Source organism: Rattus norvegicus, chromosome 1 (genome assembly GCF_021556685.1).
Source record: "Rattus norvegicus strain SHRSP/BbbUtx chromosome 1, alternate assembly SHRSP_T2T, whole genome shotgun sequence".
Lineage (NCBI taxonomy): Eukaryota > Metazoa > Chordata > Mammalia > Rodentia > Muridae > Rattus > Rattus norvegicus.
Genome location: NC_141534.1, coordinates 231,216,225 through 231,242,636, shown reverse-complemented (window position 1 = coordinate 231,242,636; position 26,412 = coordinate 231,216,225). Strand labels below are relative to the sequence as shown.

The 26,412-nt window shown below is 39.6% G+C and overlaps 1 protein-coding gene across 3 annotated transcripts in view; it reads left to right on the top strand.

The window, feature by feature from the left end:
* The window catches only part of Tmc1 (transmembrane channel-like 1), a 183,652-nt gene that overhangs the window by 16,753 nt on the left and 140,487 nt on the right, over positions 1-26,412 (top strand). Inside the window, exon 1 of one of the 3 annotated variants that reach the window (XM_087574986.1) lies at positions 18,474-18,498. Coding sequence (XP_087431112.1) covers positions 18,474-18,498 — 25 coding nt within the window. 3 annotated transcript variants of the gene reach the window in all.

Sequence of the window (26,412 nt, the reverse complement as noted above, 5' to 3'; positions counted from 1 at the left end):
TATATGAATATAAAAAATTACACACCTAACAAATAAAACTCATAATGCCTATCAGTTATTCCATGATACCAATCCAATACAACTTTGTATGAGCGAAATGTTAATACTGTTATTGAAAGTCTTAAGATACATCGACCTGATAGAAAAATAAGTATAATTGCCCCATAAGTGAGAGGTGAAAACCTTGATAAGAAAGCAGCTGTATACATTTATGTTGATTGGACAGGAATCCACGGGAAAAATGAAGGGTAATAGAAGAAAGTAAAAATATATAATAAAATTTCTATAATATAAATGACACTATAAGATATGAAACATGTTGACAGATAAGAGATCAATTCAGATGATACAAGGCAGATATTTACAATATATGTAAAAGGAAAGTCAAAGTCTAGTTAAAAGTTAGAAACAGGGGTTGGGGATTTAGCTCAGTGGTAGAGCGCTTGCCTAGAAAGCGCAAGGCCCTGGGTTCGATCCCCAGCTCCGAAAAAAAGAACAAAAAAAAAAAAAAGTTAGAAACAATCAAGTCTGATGAAAAAGAAAAATCTGTTTGACTCCTATAAAAATCCCTCTTTCAAAGAATAAAAGAAGTTAAAGATATAAGATGTAGAACATATATTTACTTATATGCAAAAAGCCAAAATAGTCAAATTAGTATTAAATAAATTAGACTTCCAAGCAAAGAATATTACTAGGAATGAAATATGCCATTTTATAATAAAGGTAAATTTAACAAGGGAAAACTAAAAAGAAATTACCAAATATTATAACTTAAGTATTAATATAACTACAGGTAAAAATAAACAAATCCAAGCACTTTGGAGGGAATTGGATATTTGTGAATTTGAGGTCAGCTTGGTCTAATGAGTTGCAAAGCAGCCAGGGCTACATAGTAGAACCCTCTCCCCAAAATACAGTTTTTTATGTATGTATATGCATATATACAAATACAGTTATACTTTAATTCACATTTCTATGTAATTGATAGAAAAATAAGTAAAAATATTAGTGAAAACATATAAGACATTTATAACATTATTAGCAGCTTGATGTAATTACAATTGATAAAATAGTCCCATTATGATTAAGAGACACATTACACATTCTCTTTAAGTGCACACAGAACATTTAACAAGATAAATGTTCTTGTTTAAATTTAAGAGGACCCAAATCATGCAAAGTATTTTTTCTTAAAGGATTAAATTCACAATCAATACCAAAAATACCTTTTAACAATCACCAATAATTTTGAAACTAAAGTTTGCACTCCTGAATGGCTCATGAGTCAAATAAGAGACGAAAAATTATTTCCTGTCGCTTCTTTCTTTTCCTCTTTGCTCCATTTTTGTACATTTGTTCAGTTGGTTTTAAAAAGAAGGTTTCTGACTCACAGTTTGAGTGTAGTCCATCATAGCAGAGGAGTTTCAGCATGGACATGAGGTAGCTAGACCCATTGCATTTGCAGTTAAGTAGGGGAGACAAGATGGCTGGATCATGGTGGCATAGCCCTCTAATTCCAGCACTTTGGGAGGCAAAGGCAGGCAGATCTCTGAGAGTTTGAGACCAGCCTGGCTTACAGAGTAAGTTGGATGAATGCTAATACTTAATTCTCTTTCTCCTTGCTGTTCTGACTAAACACATTACTCTTATGATATTACTTATGATAGTCACTCAAGACATTTTGTATCTCATAGAGAAATTGAATTTATGATTAAATATCTCTTGAAGCCTATTTACTTCACTAGACTATTCTGCCAAATAATTGAGGGAGAATTCTTAATTATGTCAAAACTTTTCCAGGAGGTGGAGGAGGTAGAAATATTTCACAGGTTTCTGAGAGGTGGCATTATTTGAATGTGAACATCAGACAAATGCACTCTTTAATTTTAATCTTTATTTGTTTATTTGTGTGGTGCAGGTAAATACATTCTTAAACAAACTTTCAAGGATTGATTTTTATATCCTGTTGAGGCAGGGTCTTCTCTTTTATTATTTCAATTTAAAAATTATTTCTTTGACTTTTTGGGTTTATTATATAATGGCATCATTCCTACTTTCCCTTTCCTCCTTCCAGTCCCTCCCATATACAAAATTAAGCACTGTGTGTACAAATAATAGAGATAGAACTTTAAAACATATCATTTATAATATCATAAATAAGTACAAAGTAATTAGGCATCAATTTGAAATGAAAAAGTAGTACAAAATTTGAACATTGAGGACTATAAAATATTGCTAAAACAAATTAAAGATGGTAGAAATAAACTCACCTAATTTGTGACTAGAAGATCACTACAAAGATAACTGTGATTTGAGTTAATTAATACAATTTCATATACTATCCTAGGATGTCTCTCAAAATGCTTACATTAATTCACAATCCCGCCTTGAAATTTGTTTGAAAATTCAAAGGACCTCCAGGAGGCAAATGTAAACTTTGAAAAGAAAAACACATATTGGCCAGAGTAATCAAAACCTCATTAGACCTACATAATGACAAAGATAGATCACTTCTAGGACAGGGTAGTTAAGTTTCTTGAAGAGGGTGGTTACTCACTAACCTGCCCAGCAGGTTGCTTCAAAGCAATGGCTCACAGATAAGCACTCTCAATCCCAGCATGCTCTGGAAGCCTTTGACTTGATGCAGTTCCTGGGCTTGCGCAAGTATGGCCACACTCTTACTATAAGATGCTGGTGTCTGTTTTCACAGGCTTCTTCGTGACAGTGACACATGATAAAGTCGGAGAAGAGTTACCTCAGCTTCTCCTTGCTAGAAATCTGTCGATATTTGCGAGACAGGAAAAAGGGTCTGTAGACAGTGGCAGCCTTCAGGGACTCAGAATAAAGAGAAGACTGATGGCCTTTGTCCATGAAATCTACATTAAATTTTATTCCAAATATTACCAGGCTGAGCTGATGAATAAAAAATAAGATAATTTCAAATCTAGTCTTGAGGACGCTGATGATAATTTTGCTTGATGGGAAACAGACAGCTTTATCAAACACCGTATGTTGCTTAGAATTAACACTCTGTAAATAGATGCTTAAGAAAAATATGAAAGTTGTACAAGAAAATGAGAATTCTAAACCTACACACACGAACACACGCAGGCACATAACATGTGTATGCACACATACATTATAAGCACACATGTATTCACAATGATATTTCATTCCTCATGAGATAGGCTCACAGGGAAGCTTTGATTGCTTTTAAAAGCCAGAGGTGAAGTTCTGTGGGGGATGTTTTTGAGCTCCAAATTAGTTTTTTGAGAGCACTTAACTTAGAAATTTGAGTAGCTCTGACACTAACCTCCTGCTTCTAGCTTTAACTCAAGCACCTGAAACATAACCAAGACCGTATGACTAAGCAGGGTCACAGAGTGATCTTATGTTCTGACATAAGGGTGAGGTTTTTCCCATTAGACAAAGTGATTTTATCTTGTGTAAAACAAAGGAAATGGTAAGGAAGATAAAAAGGAGCTAGTATCTGTACTTTCTGTTTCTCTAGTTAGAACTCTGCTTTTTGCATATACATAAACACACACACACACACACACACGTCGTCCTTGTGATTGTCATCATCATCTTCATCATCATCATCATCACCACCACCACCTTTCTGTTCTCTTTCTTATCTGTTCAAATGCTAAGTTTCAATCTTAGACCATCATCTTTCATTGCAGGATGTGATGATTACAGTTATAGTCTCAGCCTTCTGGCATTTAATCAAAATAAAATTGATTACCATAAATGAAGGAAAAAAGTCTCAATCTTAACTCTGAATATATGAGGAAGGAGAAGGTCCAGACTTTCAGGATTTGGCAGCCTGTCAAGCCCTTACTAAGTGTTCCCCATTTCACATCTCCTTTTTATCTGTTGATACACAGTCATGATAATTTGTCCTCTGGGTACCAGAACACTGCCAAAAATAGAAATTTGAAGCTGTATGAGGAAGAACGTAGAAATCTCTTCTTCCACACTCCATTGACTATTGGATCTTTCTTTCTAATGAACCAATTCTGTTGTTGTACTGAAAGACCTAATGGTTCCTCATCCCCTGTTTATTGATCAAAGTCTGTACCACATTTCTTCCTCTAACTTCTAAGGATGACAACAATTGGACCATGAGGCTGACTGTCAGCTAGATGATGGAAGTTTGAATATGGTGGCCTCTAACTTTCAGCATTGGTTGCTATCATTAGCAGGCTTGCATACCAGAGGAGCTATGAATGACAAGAGAGAGAATTTAGAGTAATATATTTTTCCTAGTCAGTAGCCTGTAACATTATATCAGACCAAATATGATCACAATTTTCTTACTTATAGAGTCCAAAGTATGAGCATGATACAAAATAGATGTATTTTCTTTTAGAATTTTAAATGAACTTTGCCCCAAACTTGAATAGGCTATTATGCGCTTTCTGTGCCAGGTATTATACTGTGGTGATCACATGCACCTATTATTGTGTTTAGTTTGCTCAGAACCCTTGAGACAGAAGTGATACATTACAGAAACATGCATGGCTACCTTCAGTAAAAGAGGGCACCCACGCTGCCCTGAACCTACATGGCCAGCAGAGCCTCCTTGCATTATCTCTGTATCCTCAGCCTTTCAGAATTGTTTCTACAATGCATCTAATGCCACAGTATAACTGCAGCCTCATGAGGACAGAAAAGAAGCAGAACCCCCTTCCCAAAGAGATCAAGCTCTTCAGGAGTTTTGACTTCCCCTCTTCCCCTTTACCTAACAAATTGTAAGGATGCCGTGAAGCCTCCAAACTGGACCCCTCTGTGAGTAGAAAGGAAAGTTTAGTGAGAGAATGAACTACTATTAGCATCCAAGAAGAGTGAAGCCTAGCTGGGTAGGAAAGTAAGCAAATTTCATATGACAGGATGAGAGTCTGGTAGCAGGATGAGCTGAAGCAGGTTTTTAGGATTCATTGGGAACTAGATGTCCTTGCCTGAGGTAGTTGACCATTGAGGCAAATAAGGAAGGTAATGGTTTTCTTGGTACACAGAAACTTGCTGTGTGAGAACTCCAAGTTTAAGCTTCTGTTGACCTAGTAAGAATCCTCCTAGTTATCTGGTCAGAGTACTTCTGTTTAGGACATTGTGCCCTGGGGACATTTGGAGTCCCATTTTGAACCCAACACAGATAATCTTTTCTGTTCACACTTTGTCACATAGTGTGTGTCCCCGCCAGCGGGGACCCAGTTATTCAGGGTCCCGAAGGGGCGCTACCCTTGGGCCTAAATGGGGGGCGAGAGAAGAAGGAGACCAAGCAAGATTCTGTTGTCAAGGTCTCGTTTATTGGGATGAATGTTACAGCTTTTAAGGCTTTCAGGTAGGGGGAGTGACCTTTGTGAAACATGAAGGAGGGGGAGATGAGGGTATAGGCAGTGATAGCTGGAGGCAAAGAAGTCAGGCGATGAGGTCAGGTGGTGGAGACACCGGGTGTAGACTGAGGAGATAACTGGTATCTGCTAAGGGAGCTGAGGCATCCCTTGAATGTTATCTTCCTGTGCCGTAAATTCATGGGAGAGGCTTTGTCCAACAATCTTAAGACTTATGGCAGTCATCTTAGGGGTGAGTCTCTGTGGCCAAACAGCCCAGAGTCACTTTGAACCATGCAGTCAAAAAGCGGCTAGGCCCAAATCCAATATGGCTCCGTGCAAGTGTGCTTTTCCCTATGGGCTTCCTTCAGTTCCTTTGCTTTGTGTTCGCACCCTCTGATCTTCACAAGAATCTGAAAACTGCACTTATTTCTCTCATCTGGTCTCTTTATTGTTTCTGGAGACCTTCTTTACCCTCATTGCTTATAACAATCCTATGTAAAGGTGATTGTTCCTTCAGTTCCCTAAGGTAGGGAGAATTTAATCTCCAGGTTCTTCCTAGTAGAAGCAACTGTGGACCTGAGACCTTTGAGCTGTGGTCCCTTTCTAAATTCTATGGTACAAATTCTATAGTTAACCAAGGACACAGGGATGAAAAAGAATCTTTACTTATCCACGGTCCTTAGTACTACACAAACGAGGTCATGGATTACTTTCTGTGTCCAGTATCTTCAAGAAACAGAGATTAGTTCATTGAAAAGAAATAAGTATAAAATTCATATTGATTATTCTTTTGCTTAGTTTTGTAAATGTTTGAAAAACCATAACAAAGTAAATAGCTTGAAACAAACACCACCATCTCCACACCCTGCCCAGCCCCCATTGTGTGGCCACCATATACACCTACCTCATTCTTGCTAATTTGCCTGATTTGCTACTTCTCCTACTCTGACGGTCTTTTGTGGATGTTTTTCTAGTGATATTTTTCAACCCATAACCTATATTTTTTGCATTTTGTAATTATGGATGTATTTTTATTGAAGTGTTCACATATGTTCAGGTGCACATGTGTATGTGCATGGGCATGGGTATGCGCATGCGCTCGCCTGTATTTATGTCTGTGTGTGTAGAAGTCAGAGGACAATCTCAAGTAACAATCCTTAAGAGCCATTTGTTCTTGATTTTATTATATTTTTATGACTGAAGCTCTTACTGGCCTGGAACTCACAGATTAGGCAAGGAGATCTGACTAGGTCCTGGATCCAGCTGTCTATGCCTGCTCAGGGATGGAATTGCAATTACCCACCGTCAAGTCTGAGTTTTCTTTTTGTTGTTGTTGATTGGTTGGTTGGTTTTTAATGTAGTTTCAGGGGTCAAACTCAGGTTTTAAAGCTTATTCACTGAGCGCTTTAGCAACTGAGTTACATCCTCAGCCCATATCTTACATTCAATATACCTGTCTGATTCCACCAAAGTAATCTTGGAGACAGAGATTTCTTTGCATTATCCAGCGTTCTTCAAGAAACTGAAATAATGAAATATTTTATGCTTATAGAGTAAATATAATTTTATTGCATTTAAATTACACACACACACACACACACACACACACACACACACACACACGCACACTCTTGGAAGCTGAGAATTTCCTAGATTGCCAGCCCAAAAGCCTACAAACTAGAAGCTCCAGTGATATGAGTTTCAATTAGAGTTTGAAGTCTGGGAGGAACCATAACTTACAGAATTAGGTGGAGAAGCCAAGTTCACTCTGTTCAGCCTTAGCATTATTTAAGTTTTCAGTGGATTAGATGATGACCACCACACAATGGGGATAGAACCTTCTTTACTTAGTGTAACAAGCCAGATGTCGATTGTGTCCAGAAACAACTCTTGTAAGATAAATCACTTAATCACACTGACTCTTGTGATTCAAAACATTAGATAGTTGTAATTCCAAGGGTAATCTTCAAGTCAAATACTTAACAGTCACGACCAACATGATTCTGGAAATACATCTCACATAGACATTTCTTATTCAAGTAATGTTAACCATTGTTAGTAATACATGTACACGTTGGGAAAACCATTTATTAGTATACTTGTTTGTAACATTTGTCCCTAGTCATATCAACCACAGTTTGCATGTCCCTAGTTCTTTACTTATTCCTATCTGTGAAGTCCATTATATTGAATTCAGTGTTCTGTGGTCTCAAGGATCCCACTACTAATCATTGTATTCTTAGACATGGGTTTAGAGTTCAATATGGAATTTGGAGGGCATAAATATATCCATATAAGTAATATTTAAGAATAAAGTTTTATTGGTTCATTACATTATGCAATTAAACATGATTTTAATGGTGTTACATGGAGTCCACCACAGATGAGCACTCAGACCCTGTTTGTAGCCAATCGAAAATCTTTATTCTAGCCATCTGGAACCAGGAAAGTATTTGGGACCTGAGTGTAACCATGAGCATTAGAGTAAAGGGTCTTTAAAGACAAAAACTACATCCTGGAATCTAGCTGCTAGGGGAGGACTTTGCATAGCAAACAGTTTAATAGAAGCTAAATTAACTGGGATACCTTGACCTCAAGGTTTCTGGATTAGAGTTGGTAAACTTTGGTTAAACCTGCATGGCCTCAGCAGGAACTTCTGCACTGTCTTGCCCTCCCACATTTCCCACTGGTTCTATGGGTAGGAGTCAAATTATTGACTTGTCCTGTTTATGGGGACATAGAAAGCTTTATCAGCCAGTAAACGTAACTGAGTTTATTCTGTGTTTTATTCTGTGTTTGATATAGTTAGTCATGCAGTTGAGGATGCAAGGTTCTACTTTAGCCCCATCAGAATGAGGAGCAATCGACTAGATATTTCTGACTGTAAGGTAGTAATCCACAGAGATCAAATAAACAGAGCTCAGTACCAATTATCTTACCTATGTCTCCTTCCTTCCCCTTCTTTAAGGTTTCTATGCCCATGGCAAGGTAATTTCCTAATTACCCCTGATTGGGTAGCATAGATACAGCAATTTTTTTCCAAGTCTATGCATTGTACTCCCTGTTTCAAAAACAAAACAAAACAGAATAAAATGAAACAATGAAACACACAATCAAAAAGTGGGGTCAGCAGGAAGGAACCTATCCTTCTTTCATTCTGAAGGACTACCTCTCCCAGGGAGTCCACTTGGCTCTCCAGCCAGGAAATAGAATTGTTCAAATGTTAAGTCTACCTGGAAACTTAGTTTTCTAATTTTTTTTTCTTTTTTTGTTCTCAACAATCAAGGCTGCAAGGCCTACAGCAGCTGCACTGACTCTTCCTGCCCGTAGAAGGACTGGGACCAAATGGTGCCTGTTTGACTTTCATTGGCCATTATGAACTCTCTCCCCTCTTCTCCATTATAGGCATATACCTGGGGGCTAACATAGATCAAAGTGCATACAGTGGAAGTCATTGTTTATTCCAGGGAAACTGGTTGCTACCTTCACAGTTTGGGAGTATCCAGCTTCGCCATAGCAACATTGGCAGCTAGCACTGTATCATGATCACAGTTTCCACTGGAAGATGGCCATTTCATTGTGGATAGACAGTCGTCTGTGACCTCTGAGCTTGGATAAATTGTATACTACCCTGGGGGTAGAAGTGATGAAGATCTCAGGATAGCTCACTTCCCCTCCCATTTTAGATTTGTTTCTTCAAAACAGAATTAACAGAAAAACACAGAGACACATACAGAGATACACACAGGGAGGCCTAGTCAAACAGAGAAACATATAGTAAGGGCAACCAGGACTGGCCACCACACATTCACACACATGAATAGACCACGGAAGTCTGGTGATATTCCACATGGATACTGGACACAGGATCTACATTCATGTATGACCTCCCCTATGGAGTTCATGTGACCTGTGAGAGGTGGATCCAAGTCAAGTCCCTGAAGCTTACAAGAAATTTTTAAGTTTACAAAAAGAGATTAAGTTTCAGATATATTCATATTATCATTATTTGTAATCTATACTGAAATGCCAATTGTAGAGAAGGCAGGAGACTCCTGCTTGTCTTTGAGTCATAGTAAAGACTTGGGGAACCCTAGATGGTTTGGGGTAAAAAGGGTTAACATTTTGTTCAGAGGGCTGGATATAGATTGGACAGAGATGTTTTTAGCACCATAAGAAACAGTTTTACTCTATAGGAAATTTAAAATCTTGACTCGTGACTGTGATAGCATCATCAGCCCCCTACTACAGTTAATATCTCATCAGAACTCCATTGATTAATTGTCCCCGCCAGCGGGGACCCAGTTATTCAGGGTCCCGAAGAGGCTTTCTACCTGTGGGCCAAAATGGGGGTAAAGAGAAGAAGGAGACCAAGCAAAAGTTCTGTTGTCAAGGTCTCGTTTATTGGGATGAACATTGCAGCTTTTAAGGCTTTCAGGTAGGGGGAGTGACCTTTGTGAAATATGAAGGAGGGGGAGATGAGGGTATAGGCAGTGATAGCTGGAGGCAAAGAAGTCAGGCGATGAGGTCAGGTGGTGGAGACACTGGGTGTTGACTGAGGAGATAACTGGTATCTGCTGAGGGAAGGTATCTGCTGAAGGGAGCTGAGGCATCCCTTGAATGTTATACTCCTGTGCCGTAAATTCATGGGAGAGGCTTTATCCAACAATCTTAAGATTTATGGCAGTCATCTTCGGGGTGAGTCTCTGTGGCCAAACAGCCCAGAGTCACTTTGAACCATGCAGTCAAAAAGCGGCTAGGCCCAAATCCAATATGGCTCCGTGCATCTCCCCCATTTTTCTTTTATTAAAAAAACCATTAGGTGGAAGTAGTGGTCTGAGAGAGATCAGACATGCCTCACAGAGTGCCCAGCTCGGCCATGGCAAGCCACTCTTGCAGTTAGGACTGCACCCCAATGGCTAGGAATGAACTTATGCTGTAACACACCGTTCTGGGCTATACATGTGTGTTATTGGGGGAGAAACTGGGCAGAGGAGCATTTGACCGGCCCGCACGTTTAAACGGGGTGTAGCCACCTCTGTCTTAGGATCGACCTCTCAAACCCCAGCCTTATCTGTCATAGGACCACCTTGTCGCCCTCAAGGCTCCATGTCTAGATTGGTCAAGGGTCAGAGGAAGTTGCCCGTCACTGAGGAAAGCTACATTGGATCATCTTCTCATTCCTCTCACTTGAGCCCAGGGGCGAAAGAGCAAGGGCCAGATGGCATTAATATAAGAGATTGTGGAAATTGAGCCTCTCCCGATAAGTTGTAGGCACCTCATCTGGTTCTCCTCAGCTGTTATGGCCATACCACCAAGGGCCTAGTCAAGCCTCTCCTGTAATAAAATTTAGAATTCCCAATTGTTAGCAACTACTCCAGAAAGTTCACCCACTGTGCTTGCCTAACAATAGATTGGGGGAGGGTAACTCCAGACACTGCAGACACAATGGCTGCAGCAGTAATGGCTGCTACAATAGCAGCAAAAATGCCAAGGTCTTTCCCAGGACAGTTCAGGATCGGTCATTCTTCTCTGGAACAACCAGCAGGCAATGGGACCATGTCTGAGATCTGCAAAACCAGGGCAGAGTTCCCCAGTCCACAGCAGCTTCCACCAAGCAACAGTGCACAGAGGGTCGGAGCGCAGGCCGTGGTGGGACGGGACACAATGACTGCAGCAACGCCAGAATTTCTGTGATGACAAAAGATGAGTGGGAATCCTCCATATTCCTCCAAGGACACAGGAATGACTCCAGGGACCCGAACCAGGAGAGCTGAATCTTCATGCTCCCAGGATCAGCAAGTCTCACCAGCCACTCGGGCAGCTGGCACACTCCTGTAGCATCCTGTAGAAAAAACACAAAGATTCCCTCTTCCCCATATAAAATATCTGAACAGGATCATGCCAATATGTGGATCTTTCTATTTCACCTTGGCAGAAGTATGCCTAGTTGTAGGGTGCCATAAACTCAGAGTGTTCCTTGGCATCCAAATTTTAAAATTGAAATAAAAGGAGCATATTTTAGCATACAGGGATAACTCCCCTTTTTTATTTATTAAAATATTGTTAAAATATTATTTATTAAGATAAGTCCTTAAGGATTAAATTGAGGACACTGAGCACTTGTATTTATAAATTGACTTTTATACCAAATTATTGTCTCCAGCATTACTGTTTTGGATATATAAAGAATGAGATTTTTTGACTAACTGTTCCTATGTAAGGCCTATAATCTGTCTGGTATCATTGTCCTCCCTTGTTAAGGGGTCTAGGCAATCCAGTTTGAGTTCTTAAATGGCCTATAAAGGAACAGTACTTAGTGCTCTTAACCACTAAGCCATCTCTCCAGCCCCTTACCAGCTTTATTTACCTAAACATAAGCATTAATTAGAGATGCCAAATCCTATAAATACTGTACTAGAAATCCCTGAGCCGGCAAGGTGAGGCTGGGAGTTGAAAGTAAGCAAATGGAGTCTTCCTCTTTTCAAGAGGGTGTGTTATCAACTCCATTACCATTTTCAAAGAGCTGGGTCTATGGTTTTGTTTAGTTGTCTGAGCCAGAGCACTGAAAGGACAGTGAGTTGTCAGACAATTCACACTGAAATCACTTTGATTTTAAGTAGAAAACCTGCCTCTAATATAGCATTAAGTAATTGTAAAATTTGAGGGCTAGTAGTATCTAAAAAAAAAAAAACAAAAGAACGAAAACTTTTTAATCAATTGTAAAACCACAAGCCACACATTGGCTATCAGCGTATGAATTGAAAGCTTGATTTTTAACATTTAAAAACAGTGGCTACAGCACGTAATGTAATTTAATAATCTGTGTTGAAGCGGGGGAAACTCAAGAGAATAAACAAGTGATCCAATCATACATGTAGCCTTTTCATTAGATGAACCACCTATAAATACACTAAGTGCATTTTCTATGGGTTGCATGCACAAATTTACAGTAAATACAAAAGCATGCAAGGAGTAAAATTATCAATTTTGCCTGAAATTTGTATATGTAATAGGCCAAATATCAGTATTTTGTAATAACCAATTTGATTGCTGTTTGGAATAAGGTATGTTTCACCAGGTTTCTTTTTAAAATACTTCCATGACTCTAGCCTACAATTTTGTACTAATGACAAAAGCTTTATCTCCAATGAGGATAACAAAGTTAAGTCCTCTGGTAAGGTGAGGTACTTTGGCAATTAACATATCCTTAGAAGCTTAAAATTAGTTTTAAATATTAAAAATGAATATTGAATCTTCTCTGGAGCAATAGTTACTCCCCAAATGTTAAAGCTCATTTTGAGAGCAAAGGTTTGTAGTAAAAATGTCCATATACACTGAAAGATTCAAAGTTCTAACTTCTTACATTGAAGAAGCAACAAAATTACATAATATAAGGCTAGTAGCCACTCTTTTGTAAAAAATTTTTAATGATATCACTTCATGGGCTCTCTAAAATTATAAGCAAGCTCACAAAATAAAAACTCACAATCGCCAGGATGTAAACAAACTGCATAAAAACAATCCTCTAAATCTATCTTGAAATGGCAGTTGGAGTAAGCAAACAAGCTGTAATGCTCTCACAAGTTCTAAAACCTCATCAATCCTTCGTAAATCCTGTAACAATCTCTACCTGTTTGATTTTTTTCTTAATTATAAATAAGTTTGAGTTAGTCAATGTAACACTGACAGTCTTTAATCACAATCTTTAAGATCTCTTTGTAACACCAGAGCACAGCCACAACTTTGGAAAGTCACCTGAGTTCTGAGTATGTGACTAGGCAGCTGTTCTTGGGGCAGTGGAATTAGCATCAAAATACAGTAACTTTAGGGCAAACCACAACTTTGGCTATGACTGCCAATTCCTACATATGAACACCCGACGGTGCGGTCTCCAATACCTCAACAAAGAGACATTGCCCTAAAATCTTTTAGAAGCCTGGTTTCTAGGATAAGAGTTCCATAAAAATATTACCTCAATTTGGACCTGTTTCCCTAGGTTGGCTCATATCCAAATTACAGTTTTAAGCCAACTTTCTGTTACCAAATGTTACACCTTTTAAGCTGTGAAGCTCCTGGTGTCTTTAGGATCAGCTAGTATAAACATTTAGCCAGCCCCTGGGGAGCTTGTCCAGCAGACTTAGGCTTCTAGCTACAGATGTAGGCTCCAAAAGCCAATTGAAACTGTTTTTTATGCATTGTTCCCTTCTTGAAACGAGTTAAAACCAAGTCAAGGTGTGAACGACTGGCAGATAAAGTTTTTATCATTTTTTCTTTTGAACACGAAACATAAAACATTTAAACAACGAGAAACAAAGACCACAGACACAAACTGACAGACATGGATAGCTTGGTGCACCAAGGACACACAATAGACATAGAGGGAAAAAACTAGATGGTGTCCCACGATAGGGACCCACATATCCTACCTATGGAACCCAGAACTAGAAATAAGCATTTCTCCAATAGGAGCCAGCAGAGAGGCAGGACGTCTCCTGCCTTTCTTCTGTTCCCAGGAGAGCCCTGAAAAGTTTTTCTCTTTCTCCAAAGCATCCGTGGAGAGTCCGGGAGGACTGTTTTTTCCCAAACCCATTTTCTCTCATGTCTAGGGTGTAAACTATCTCTAGTCAGGATCCAAAGACTAAAATATAACTCTAAAAGAACGCATATGCAAAAACACTTTACCATTACCTTGTCCCTTTTTTATTACAAGTTTTACTTAAGCTAGCCCCACACTGCTTAAAATTAACCAGGGACACCTTTAAAACAAAAAAACTTGATTAAATCCTTTTTCTTAACTCTTAATCCTCTCTCCCTGAGTGAGCGCTTGATCTCTCCTATGAAACAAGCCTCCTAAATCCATACCTTCCCCATGGCAATTAGACGACAATTATTCGACCGGTCCTTACCTCCCTCTCCAGCGACGCACGAGCGATGCGGCCTGAAGAGTCCTTGATTCCCGCTGCAGCTCTCTTATCTCCATCGTCCTGTAGTCGGCCTTGCTTCGGGGTCCCTGTGTTCGGGCGCCACTTGGCCCCGCCAGCGGGGACCCAGTTATTCAGGGTCCCGAAGAGGCTTTCTACCTGTGGGCCAAAATGGGGGTGAAGAGAAGAAGGAGACCAAGCAAAAGTTCGGTTGTCAAGGTCTCGTTTATTAGGATGAACATTGCAGCTTTTAAGGCTTTCAGGTAGGGGGAGTGACCTTTGTGAAATATGAAGGAGGGGGAGATGAGGGTATAGGCAGTGATAGCTGGAGGCAAAGAAGTCAGGCGATGAGGTCAGGTGGTGGAGACACTGGGTGTTGACTGAGGAGATAACTGGTATCTGCTCGAGCTGAGGCATCCCTTGAATGTTATACTCCTGTGCCGTAAATTCATGGGAGAGGCTTTATCCAACAATCTTAAGATTTATGGCAGTCATCTTCGGGGTGAGTCTCTGTGGCCAAACAGCCCAGAGTCACTTTGAACCATGCAGTCAAAAAGCGGCTAGGCCCAAATCCAATATGGCTCCGTGCAATTAATGTTAAAACTCTAAACTTCTGAAGTCTTAGTGTTGCAATATCATTCTAAGGGAAAGAAATCTGAAACATTTTTCAGTTTTTATCATACCTTAAATCACTTATGTTTGTCTAGGTATTTACTGCAAGATACAAGGGGTGGATTACTGACAGAAGTCATTGTAAAGCAAGTTTCTTTAAATAAAGGAATAGTAAAAGTCACTTTGAGACCTGTTTTGTGAGCTTATCTCCTTTTAGAGTCTGGTAACCAGGTTAAACTGTGTCAAGACTCAGTAGAAATCTCTAGGAAAGTGAGTCCTGAGATCTGATTTGTACATATGGAGAGAACTGAGGAGGCAGCTGACCTTGGCTGCTGCCATTAAACTGACAAATTTACCACTAGCCTAGTCATCGATGTCATAAAGGATCTGGGAAGGATAAATTTCGTCAGAGCAAGCAAGAAGGACAGACCAAGTGATTTCCAAATCTATTAAAAATGATTCTTACTGGCCACCAAGGCAGTCATCCTAGGTTCCTCTATGCTCATTGAGGACAGAGGTCGCAAGGCAGCATCAGTCTAGGGCCTCTAGGTCTGGAAGATCTGACAGACATTCCAGTGCAATAGGAACTTGGGGGACTGCCCTACTTGTCTAGGTGAAGCAAGACCATCAGGTCTGTAGTACCCTGCTTGTACACAGTTTGGACAGAGTCCTGGCGGCAAGAGAGGTAGAAGGCAATTTTATACCCAATGTCCAACTTTGGCGCACTTAAAGCCCCAGGTGAGTTCTTCTGTGCCCATCTCGTTTTTTGGAGATCTTAGTGGTGCCTCCAGGAGCTAGTGTTTCTCTCTATTACAAAAAAGAGTTTTTATTAAACATTTTAAATACCATATTCAGCAGACCTCTAAAAAGTTTTGAGGCCTATTAATCTATTAATTGCTTGTTTCTAGTTATTTGTTTTAGGCTTAACTTTGAAAACATATACAGGAAGTTAAATAAAGCTATTCCTGTGATTTATTATATTAGTGCTTAGCATGACAACAAATACAGTTTGAACACATTAAAGGATTTTATCATTTATAAGGTGACTATTAACTTTCATGTCTTTAACAGTTTTCAATAAGTTTAGTAGTTTTAAAAATAAAACTAAGACTTTACAACTTTATCCCTGTTAGGTTTATCCTTAAAAAAAAAACAATTTTTTGAATTGAGGTTCTTTTAGTATCAGAATAAAACTTTTAATCATAGATACAGTCCACAGGAAGACTGGCAACTCTACTTATCTTTTTATAGTACACCATTATAGAATATTATAGTTTTTAGTATGGTTTACTTTATCTAAATAGTTACAGGTTGACTTGAGCAAAGACAAAAAAGCTAGACAAGTATTATTGTGCCCCTAAGTAGACCTTAGGAATTCAGAAATCTTAATTATCAAATATATTTTATTTATCAAACATATGTTTTTACTTGGCTAAGTGTTTTAGAAGCCCGGTTTTGAACAGTTAGCAAATATACAAGTAGTTAGGTATAGGTGTCTAAACCAGCTTTTGTTAACTTGAATAGACCATTATAACCTTAAGATTTTGTTACCATATAGAGTATATTGTAAACCAGAGTTGAATTATGCATACAGTATAACCTTAAATTTTTATTATCATACAAGAATCCAAACTAGTCTAAAAAATTTTGGAGACTTGTTACTTTAGTCTAAAAAAAAAAGATACAATGATAAACTAAGGACTCAGTAGGTCTGAGATATTTTGTAATTGTTGTTTCATGCCATGTGGTCATCTTAAGATTGTGAAGTCACATGGCAAGTCCCTTTTAACCTTAGTAAAGATGGCTGCCAGTGATGTGCTGCTTACAACTTGAAGGTCATCAGCCAAGATGGAGGGGAACCACCTGGTTGCTATTTAAATTATCAGTTTTCCTAGTAGATCTATTTTTAAATAAGAGTTGAATCCAAGTTTTATATACAGTATACTCTAGACAAGAGCTGAGTCATATGTATATCCATATGTAGATTTTAAATTATAGGCCTTTTCTTATAAGTTTTAAACTAAATTTTGTTATACATTCTTTAGTCACACCCAGTGAATTTACAAAATTGGAGATAGACTGTTTACACAATAGTCTTTAAGATTCCTTGAGAGCAGAGTACATAAAGATAAAGCATTTAAGAGTGGAAAGTTGTAAAATCTTAAGAGACAAGAGAGTTTGGGATTATTTGCTTGTGTGGTGGCAGAAGTTGTTACAATATGCTATAAGGCTTGAAGTGAGTCTTAAATACCGGGAAACTCCTGCAAGTGAGAGAGGAGAATGTTTGATGCAAACACAAGAGGTTTATTTTTCCAATGTATCAGGGTCAACCCTCAATCAGCCCCTCATGGCCAGTGACTAGAAGGCGACCCTGAATGGCTATAACAAACATTTTTTATATTTTTTAGGGGTACAGCGTACTTCAGCGAGGTTACAATTTAAACTTATTGGCTAAGCATATTGACTTTGAATCTATTGGCTAGCAAGCTTATGACATGCATTCACACTCTATCTGGGACCAGAGGGTCAGGTGACTATCAGTCAGTACATTCTGCAGTTTTTCAAGAATGTTCCTGCTCCTCCTGACAACTGTGGGTGGAGAATGGATCTTGGCCTAGCCTTGACCCTAGGTAGGAAGCTGTTACTTGGCCCAGTCTTGACTTGAGGCAGTGGGTATAAGGCTGGTGAAAGGCCTTAGAGTCCTTCAATACAAGAATTTGCAACTCTGAGTGTGCCATCTTTGGCTATTGAGCTATACAGAGGCCAAGCCATTTTCAGGAAGACATCAAGGCTTTTAAAATGTCTCTGGGTCTGAGAAAGGAATTGAGTCCTAGGAAAAGGAAGGAAGGTCATGAACGATTTCCATGAAATGAATTCATGATAGGTTATTTCTCTGCTGGTAAAATAAGCCAACTCAAGATAGATTAGATTAGGTTAAATGCAGGTTTACTGGGAAACTGTTCTGGAGGTAGAGGTGGGGCAAGGTCCCTGGCACTGAGGCCAGAGGTCAAGGAAGACCCCAAGGTGTGAGTAAAGTGGGGGAGGAAAGAAAGAGACAAAGTGCACATGACAAAGAGAAGAGGAGAGGAAAAGTAAAATATTTGGACTATATAGGGAAGAGCCTCTGGGGGAAGGAGAACCTAGCCCCTGGCAGGACAGTTAAAGATTGGTATCACGGTATTCCAGGTAGGGACTGAGGGATGCTGGGAGAACCTGGAGGCAGGTCCATTTTGATAGGTAAAATATGCACCCCACTCCCTTGTCCCCCAATCTGAAACCAAACATATCAAAGGAAGGATTTGGCAGCTAAGAGAGAGAACAGTATACTCACATGGGACAAGAAGGAACAAGCAGGAACTCTACCCAATGAAGGGTTCCAATATCACAGAATCCATGAGGGCATCAAGAGACTTCAGGACTTCGCAGGTAGCCCTTAGGGGAAGGTGAACAAACTCTAATGTGCAGCCCTAGGAGGGCACAAGGAGAGACAGGACAGGTAGTTCTGAGGGGAAGGACACAATGAACATGTTCCAGACCTAGAACTTTGTAGGTAGCTTCTATGGGGAGGTGAGGAAGTACCAGGAAGTATGTAGCCGTGATGGAGCAGAAGGATAAGTGTTGTGGTAACAAAATTTTCAACCCAGGGCATCCCCAAATGGACTGAGAGATTTGTCAGAGAGAAATGTCCCAAATCATAGAGGAAAAGTATCCCTTTTGATGTGATAGGTACCAATAGGGCAAGAGGAAGCTTCAGGCACACTGGTGTGGCCTTTCTAGTGAAAGCAGACAAAGCAGAGAGTTCTGTAGTGACACTCATTAGAGGAGGACAGAGCTAGAGAGGTACAGAGAGAGGCCTTTGGAAAACCAAGGGGGTTCTAATGGAGGGAGAAGAGCGAGTGTCTTAGTAAGTAGAATTGCCCACTTAATGAGATCCCCAAGGCTGTTGCAGTGAGATGCCCAAAAGAGCATAGGAGGGAGAGAGGACAGTTCCTGAGTAGTGAGGCAAGATGGATGGTTAGACAGGACGAAGGGAAGAGGCAGACAAAGAAGTGGACTCTAGGATCATATTTGATGGGTGACGAAAGCACATGATTCATAGGCACCTTGGGAGCACCAGATCAGCAGCCTGGTTCAGAGTAGCTGAGTTTCTTGTGGAGGGAATTCATTTAAGCCACCTCTGGGTTTTGGTGGTAATGGGGAAAGTAAAGAAACCAAAATAGCTGCTCCAGGGATGAAAAGGGAAAAAGTTTATTCCAAATTGTCAGTGTTGTGTTAGAATGGCTGTCTTCTGGGAGGGCAAGGAGAAGCTACAGAGGAAAGATTTTCAGAATTAAATGGGTAAGGGAGAAAGGGGGGTTTGTGAGCTGGGGTAGAACTTGTGAGTGGGGTTGAGGGAGACTAAAGACTAGCATTGACCTTGACAAGTTAATAGGCACCATAGTTATATGTTAATGGAAAAGCCACAAGTTTCTTTTGCTTGAGGTAAGTTAAGGAGAGTGACTCTTTTTAGCTAGCAGGAACTTTCTTCAAGCCCCTGAGGGAGTGGGGCTTTTGTCTAAATGCCTGGTCTTGGGAAAAAGACTTGGGGAACAATCAGTCCCTACTTGGGTAGAAAAATCCTATAAAAAGTGGTTTTTAATCTCAGGGGAAAAAAGATTCAGTCTAGAACTCTCTGGGCTGGCTTTTTCTATGCCTCTCTTTCTTTTGTTGTTGTTTAGAAGGAAATGAACAACCAGAGATTTTCATTCTTTTCTATGTTTGTACTGTTGCCAAAAAGATAAGGGAATACTATAAATTCCACTCCCCCCGTCCCCCTCCTTCCCTCCCTCCCCCATCTGGTTTTCAGTTGCAATCCTTTCAGAACTACTCAGCTCCTTACAGACTCTCCCTGCCACCACTGCATTTTGTTCTCTGGAAGATGCTGATTAACATTTGCTAATGTATGCTAATGAGCATTAATTACCATCTCTGTTGTGAACAAAAGCAGTACTTCAAAGAAGGACAAAGATGAGGGGGAAGGGGGTGTTCCTGCCTCCCACCCTTGCTTCTTTATGCTCCTCTGGGAATGACCTTCTTTCTGATTTCGTGCCTCAAAATTCCTTAGTATTTTTTTTTTATTCTGTTTATCCAGGATTTCTGACAGCCATTCTTTACCTCTTGGAATATTATAGGTGTGCTTTGGAGAGTAGAAAGATTCCCTTTTTGCTCTAAATAGTCCAAAGATAGAAGGGTAACTGCTCCAGATTTTACAGCACACATTTGTGCTTTCGTCTGGTTGTTATTTTTGTATCTTATTACTATAAAAGACTGTAGCCACAAAAGCTCCCAGGGGAAAGCATTTTCATTTCACTACACTTATTTACAGGGACTGCCCTGCACGGAGGTAATTGCAGTGCTGGAGCACACACTCTGGCTATGTATTATGACAGCATGGTTTCAATAAGAAACGCCCCCTCCTCCAAACAATCTAACCCAGTGAAATGAGTAATGCCACTTCTTGTTTTGTTTTGGATTATTTATTTTTTATTTTTTTGCAACCATAAAGAACTCTGGATGCCTTCAAAAATAGCTATTTATTTGTTGAATAGGTGTAGTTTAAAAGGAAAAAGCCCTTGTCCAAACCACAAAGCGTAAGGACTTGTTTGTCTGCTGGTATGAGGTATCTAATCTTAGTTTCTCATATGTACTTCAGCATGGAACTCTCCATCTGAAGAACTCCACCTCAGTATTTTAGGTTTCTTTTCCAATGTAGGGGTGGGAAAATTTGGGAGCACATCAGCTATTCACTTCAGCCTAGGTTTAATTATAATTTAATGTACAATAAATATGAAAGGGAAAAGGGGCAAAAATTTGATTGCCTTCCCTTCCCTTTTTTTTTAGATATGTGTGTACATGTACATAAATGGAAATAACTCATCTATTCAGTAATATATATGCATCAATTGAGATAATGTCAATTCAGATATACATATAAATTCAAATATACATAAACAATCAATTACTTCCATTCTGAAGAACAAGAAGGGGATCTATACCTTGAGTGGGGTTTCTTTTTTCTTTCTGTTCTTCTAAGAGTTGACAACCCTTTGTCTTTAATCTCATAGTAAAACATGCTTTTCCACAGACTTTTTCCTGTTCAAGTTGGCAACTTCAGTACTTTATATTGTATTTCTAATAAGGCAGAGATCAGCTGCCAGTTATTTTCTTCTTCTGGGCATCCCAAAGTCTTAACAAATGGGCATGCTACAGAAGGAAGGACACTGGAGCACCACCTTCCCCAAGTACCAGCTTTATTCTCTTTGTGATTTTAAAACTACATACACTTAAAACAGCCTCAGAGTATCTTTTAGACATTATAATATTGGAAAATAGGACCATTTTAAAGCTTTTTTAATGTAAATTTTTATTAGGGGATTTTGAGATATTTTGTTTGTTTGCTCCCTGGTTTTCCCCTTTCCTTCCTGTTATGGTAGTTTTGAATATCTGTGCACCTTGGAAACTGAAAACTCCTTTAAGGTAGATAAGATGCTGGTACAAATAGAGGGAATACCAGACTAGCACTGTCAAATTATATCCTTTGCCAGATCTGATGATATTGAAGTGTAATTGTTAGGATTCCTTCTAGGCTCCACCATACAGTTACCTGGCAATAGTCAGGTATGCCTGGCTTCCTATGATAGGGGCTGTCCCCACCCCACCCCACACACACTGTCTTACTGTTTTACTCTCTACTCTTCTGCCTTTTCTCTCCCTGACCCCTTTCTCCCCTTTCCCCCTCCCCCTCTTTCTCCATCACTTCTCTTCTCTTCTCTTCTCTTCTCTTCTCTTCTCTTCTCTTCTCTTCTCTTCTCTTCTCTTCTCTTCTCTTCTCTTCCCTTCCCTTCCTTTCCCTTCCTTTCCATTCTCTTCTCTTCTCTTCTCTCCCTCCCTCTCTCCCCCCTCTCTCCTCCTCTCCTTCCCTCTCCCTCTCTGCCCTCCCCCTCTCTTCCCTTTCTTCTCAGCTGCCCTTCTCATGTCGTAAATAAACTCTATTCTATACTATATTGGTCAGTTGTATGGCTGGTACCTCAGGGGGAAGGGATGCCTCAGCATGCGCCCACAGAGGCATTCCCTCCCACCGACCCATGCCTGGCTCTACCAAACATATCCTTGGCTTCTTTTTTATAAAACACAACTGTAAAGATCTCGGTTTTTTTTTTAACCTGGGAAATCCATACCTGGAAGAAGTAGGACTGCTTCAGTGAATGTCACAAAAACCATTTCTTACCTAAAAACAGCACAAATCAAAGGAAATAGATGCTCTGTACATCATTGTCACCCAGTTTTGTTGACAATGGTGGCTTTTCTCTGTTTCATACCCATAGATAGAGTTAGAATAAATCAACAGAAACTGACAGTTGGGCCTTTCTCTGTGAAGAGATTACACTTGGTTATGGTTTGGTGTCTTTGACTGGAATACACAAGGTTCACTGTCTAGAAATTCTTCTCTAGAGCTAAATTTATTCATTCGTTTTGAAATTTGGATTGCTTTTTCTGTCTAATTTTTAAGAGAAACAATTGTTCTTAGGGCAAGCATACACATGTGTGCACGAGCATGCACACACACGTACATAACACACACACACAAACACACACACACACACACACAGAGAGAGAGAGAGAGAGAGAGAGAGAGAGAGAGAGAGAGAGAGAGAAGCATCAACTGTGTTCTCTGTATCAGTCTCTGCCTCATGTTAATTTTGCCTCTTGTGAAACCCAGTTTATGATTTAAGAGGCCCCTGGATGGCTACAGATCTGGAGTTTTCAGAAGCTTAAATTTCCTAAGTTATCTATTCATGAGGATTTTACAAGTTTAGAGAGATTTAAGAAATGGCTACCTTCTACTACTTTTCTGATCCTTTCCCTTAAGTGGAGGGATTCAGGATTTTTTTAATTGTCGTTCATTATTTTACTCTGTAATACACCATCTTGTCACTGACTTTTAAATTCTCATTGAACCAAAGTATTGGTAGTGAAAATAGATGAAAGTGATCTGTTTGTTAACCTAAATAATTTACAAAAATACACATGATAAAATATGTGGCTTTAGATTGGAGGTGTATTGTTATTATACTAGTTCATTTCATATAAATACCTTTGGCTTCCTTGATCTGTGTCTTTCACATCCCTGAATCCAAGCAACATGGATCCAAACTATTCCGACTATTCCGACGAAGTATATGTGCAGGGGACTGGAAGAGTGACTCAGCAGTTAAGAATATTTCTTGCAGAGGACCCCAAATGGGTTCTGTTCTCAACACCCACATTGGATGGCTCACAAAGGCCTGTAACTCAAGCTCAGGGGAATCTTGAGTCCTTCTTTTGTTCTGTATGATACCTGACAAATCCTTTCTCATCTGCATAGAAGAATATTCTAAGAAGAAAAACGAGCTATTTCTACACTGCAAGGTCAGTTGCTGTTTGTGTTTTAGTTGTGTGTGCACAAACGTGTGGAAGTCAGAGAACAAGTTTTCAGGTGTAGCTTCCCACCTCTCACCTTGATTAGATAGGAGGTCTTTTCTATTGTACTTCATAGCCCAGGCTAGTTGGTCTTCCAAATTCTCAGTGATTGGATTTTTCTCTCTCTTCTCTCTTTAGGAAGCCTAGGATTAAAGACACCTGCCTTTTGACTATTGTCTTTTATTGCCATACAAATTCAGTCTTTGGTCTATACCATCTCCTGGTTCTTTGGCCACCATATTGATTGATTGGCCTCCATATTGGCCAAACAACTGGTCAATTTCTAGTTCAAATTGTGGTTAACTAGCAGTTGTGACATATTTCTTTGATGCATATGACTTGCTTTCTAGAATATCTTTTTTTCACTAAAGATTCTGGGAGGCCCCGTCAGAGATGCCAATTGATACTGGTGAAATCAAGACCCTTTCTTGGGGTTCTTAGTCTCATAAATAAAGAAATTTAAGAATGGACATAGAAGGAAGCTTGAGAACAGTTTTATAATTTCAAAGGAAAACCCCAGGGCAGGTAAGCTGTCAATCTCAGCAGTTGCCCAGAAGAACAAAATGAAGGAAGAAAACATAAAATATAACTGAGGTTAGACACATGGAGGACAAGAAGCCATGTGATAGAGAAGAAGAAAAGTACCAGAAATCAATACTTAAGTTCGGGATAGCCTTCTAAAGTAGGAGAAAGGTGAAAAAAAAAAGGGGGGGGGGTGTATCTTATCTTACTCAAAAAGGTCTTTGGATCCAACAAAGTCTCACAGTGGTTGGTAGGGACTGCATTAAAATGAATTCTGGTAAGAAAAGCACCTTATCTCATTAAAGGCCATTTAGTCCTCAGCGTTCTTTTGTTTTTCCTTTCACTTCTGTTTGTTTTTACCTTAATGTTCTTATCTGGTCTTAAAGCTTTCAAGATTTCTGTGCTAATAATTTCAAGTTCATATTTTTAGCCTAATCTTTCTTTTGAACTTCAGGTTCAAATACCCATCCACCTATTTCATACCATGCCTGAATATATTACAGGTATCTCACTTATAAACTCAGTCTAAAAGAAAATCACCACAAAGGCATTTTTTAATCCTTGTATCAGATAAAAACACTCCTTAAATCAAGGGTGTTTTCTTTAAGACTTAATACATTCCTACCCCAAGCATTTTTTTCTGTATATCTTTGTGGATATACATCCACTAATTAAAAAAATTTTTTTTCAAAAATTTTATTCCAAAAGAATAATCTGATGCAGCAACATTACTTTTCTGAGCTGAATTTGGTCAGAGGAATGAGCAATATTGAGTTTTTCTGCCCACTTGGTTACTATCACCCTGAAATACAATAAGGGCTTGGAGAAGAACTGCAGACCAAATAAGAAAGCCCCAGACAACATCCACTTTTCTGAATAACTCCAGGCCTTCTGAAATATGACATTTTCTGTTGTTTCCTTTTATGGTTCTTTTAATTACTGATTTTATTTGCATGAAATGAGGATCTGGGTTGCCTAGGAGTTCATCTGTTCCTACTGCATATTCTTCTTTTAAATAGGCACACTGACGTAGTTCCCTTACTGCCTCCAACATTTGGACAGATCTTGCTGTCTTCTCTCCTTTCACTGTCTTCTCATTACTCTAGAGAGAAGGGTTATTTTACAAGTAGAAGATGAATAGAGTTTTCAAAAAGCAGCCAATAAATGAATGGGTCATAGGATTGGGAATAAGCTATGGGAGATTGCTAAGAAAAAAAGATGGCTGCAGTCAGTCCTTTCCTAAAGATTGTGTGAGAAAGGAAGAACAATCCCTTACATAGGGTGTGACCTGAGACTTCTTAACTTGATTAACATTGTGTCCAACAATACAGAGCAGCGTTGATGGTTATTCCAAAGACCATATGCAATTCCATTAATATGAAGCTTGCTACATACCTCTGTTCAATTTCCTGAAGTACAGAGGGTCAAGAAATTGATCAGAGGTGTATAACAGTGGAGGATGAGTAACTAGGGGTAGCCATTAGAAAGTCCCATATGCCAGGGAAGCAAGAGGTTCCCAGGACCCAACAGGGATGACATTAGCCGAAATACCCAATGAAGGGGAAATAAAACTTGTAGAGATCATATCTAGTGGTTAGTCACGGTCCCAGTTGAGGGATGGGACCACCCACCCATCTCAAAAATATTAACCCAGAATTACTCCTGTTTAAAGAAAATGCAGGGACAAAGAGTGGAGTAGAGATTGAAGCAAAGGCCATCCAGAGACTGCCCCACCTATTGATCTATTCCAATTTTCAGACACCAAAGCCAGTCACTATTACTGGTGCCAAGAAATGCTTGCTGGCAGGTGTTGTGGTTTGCCCTGAAGTTACTGTATTTTGATGCTAATTCCACTGCCCCAAGGACAGCTGCCTAGTCAAGGACTCAGAACTCAGGTGACTTCACCAGAACCACCTCTCCATTGAATTTGTAAAGTACTGGTGAGGGCAGGTACAGGATAGAAGGAGGCCTGTCATTGGAGGAGAAGGAAGGATGGGTGGGAGAGAAGTTTGAAGGAAGAGGAGGAGACTAAGGGAGAGAGGACAGAGAGAGGGGAGAAGCCATGGCAGGTGATGTTAAGATTCTGCTCTGTGTATTTACAGGTTGTTATTAATGTTCTCAAGGGATGGATAGTACCAGGCATTGTATGTTTAAGTGGGCAATTATATCTTACCAATTAGATCTAAGATTATTGTGTTGTGTGTTCTTTTATGTGAGGGTTTGAGTGTAGGAAAGTGTGTGGCTGGGCAGTGTTTCCGCCAAGATATCTAGCAGATATCTGGGCACTGTGGTGCGGACCTAGCGGGGTAAAAGACCAACAATATATTTTTATTTTTATATTTTTACAACAACAGACAGGAGCCTGGTATAGTTGTTCAGAGAGGCTCTGCCAGAGCCTGACCAATCAGATTCGGATGCTTGAAGGCAGCTACAGGACTGAGCACAAGGACCCCAAAGGAGGATTTCCTAGAGGAAGGACTGAAGGAGCTGAACGGGTTTGCAACTCCGTAGGAAGA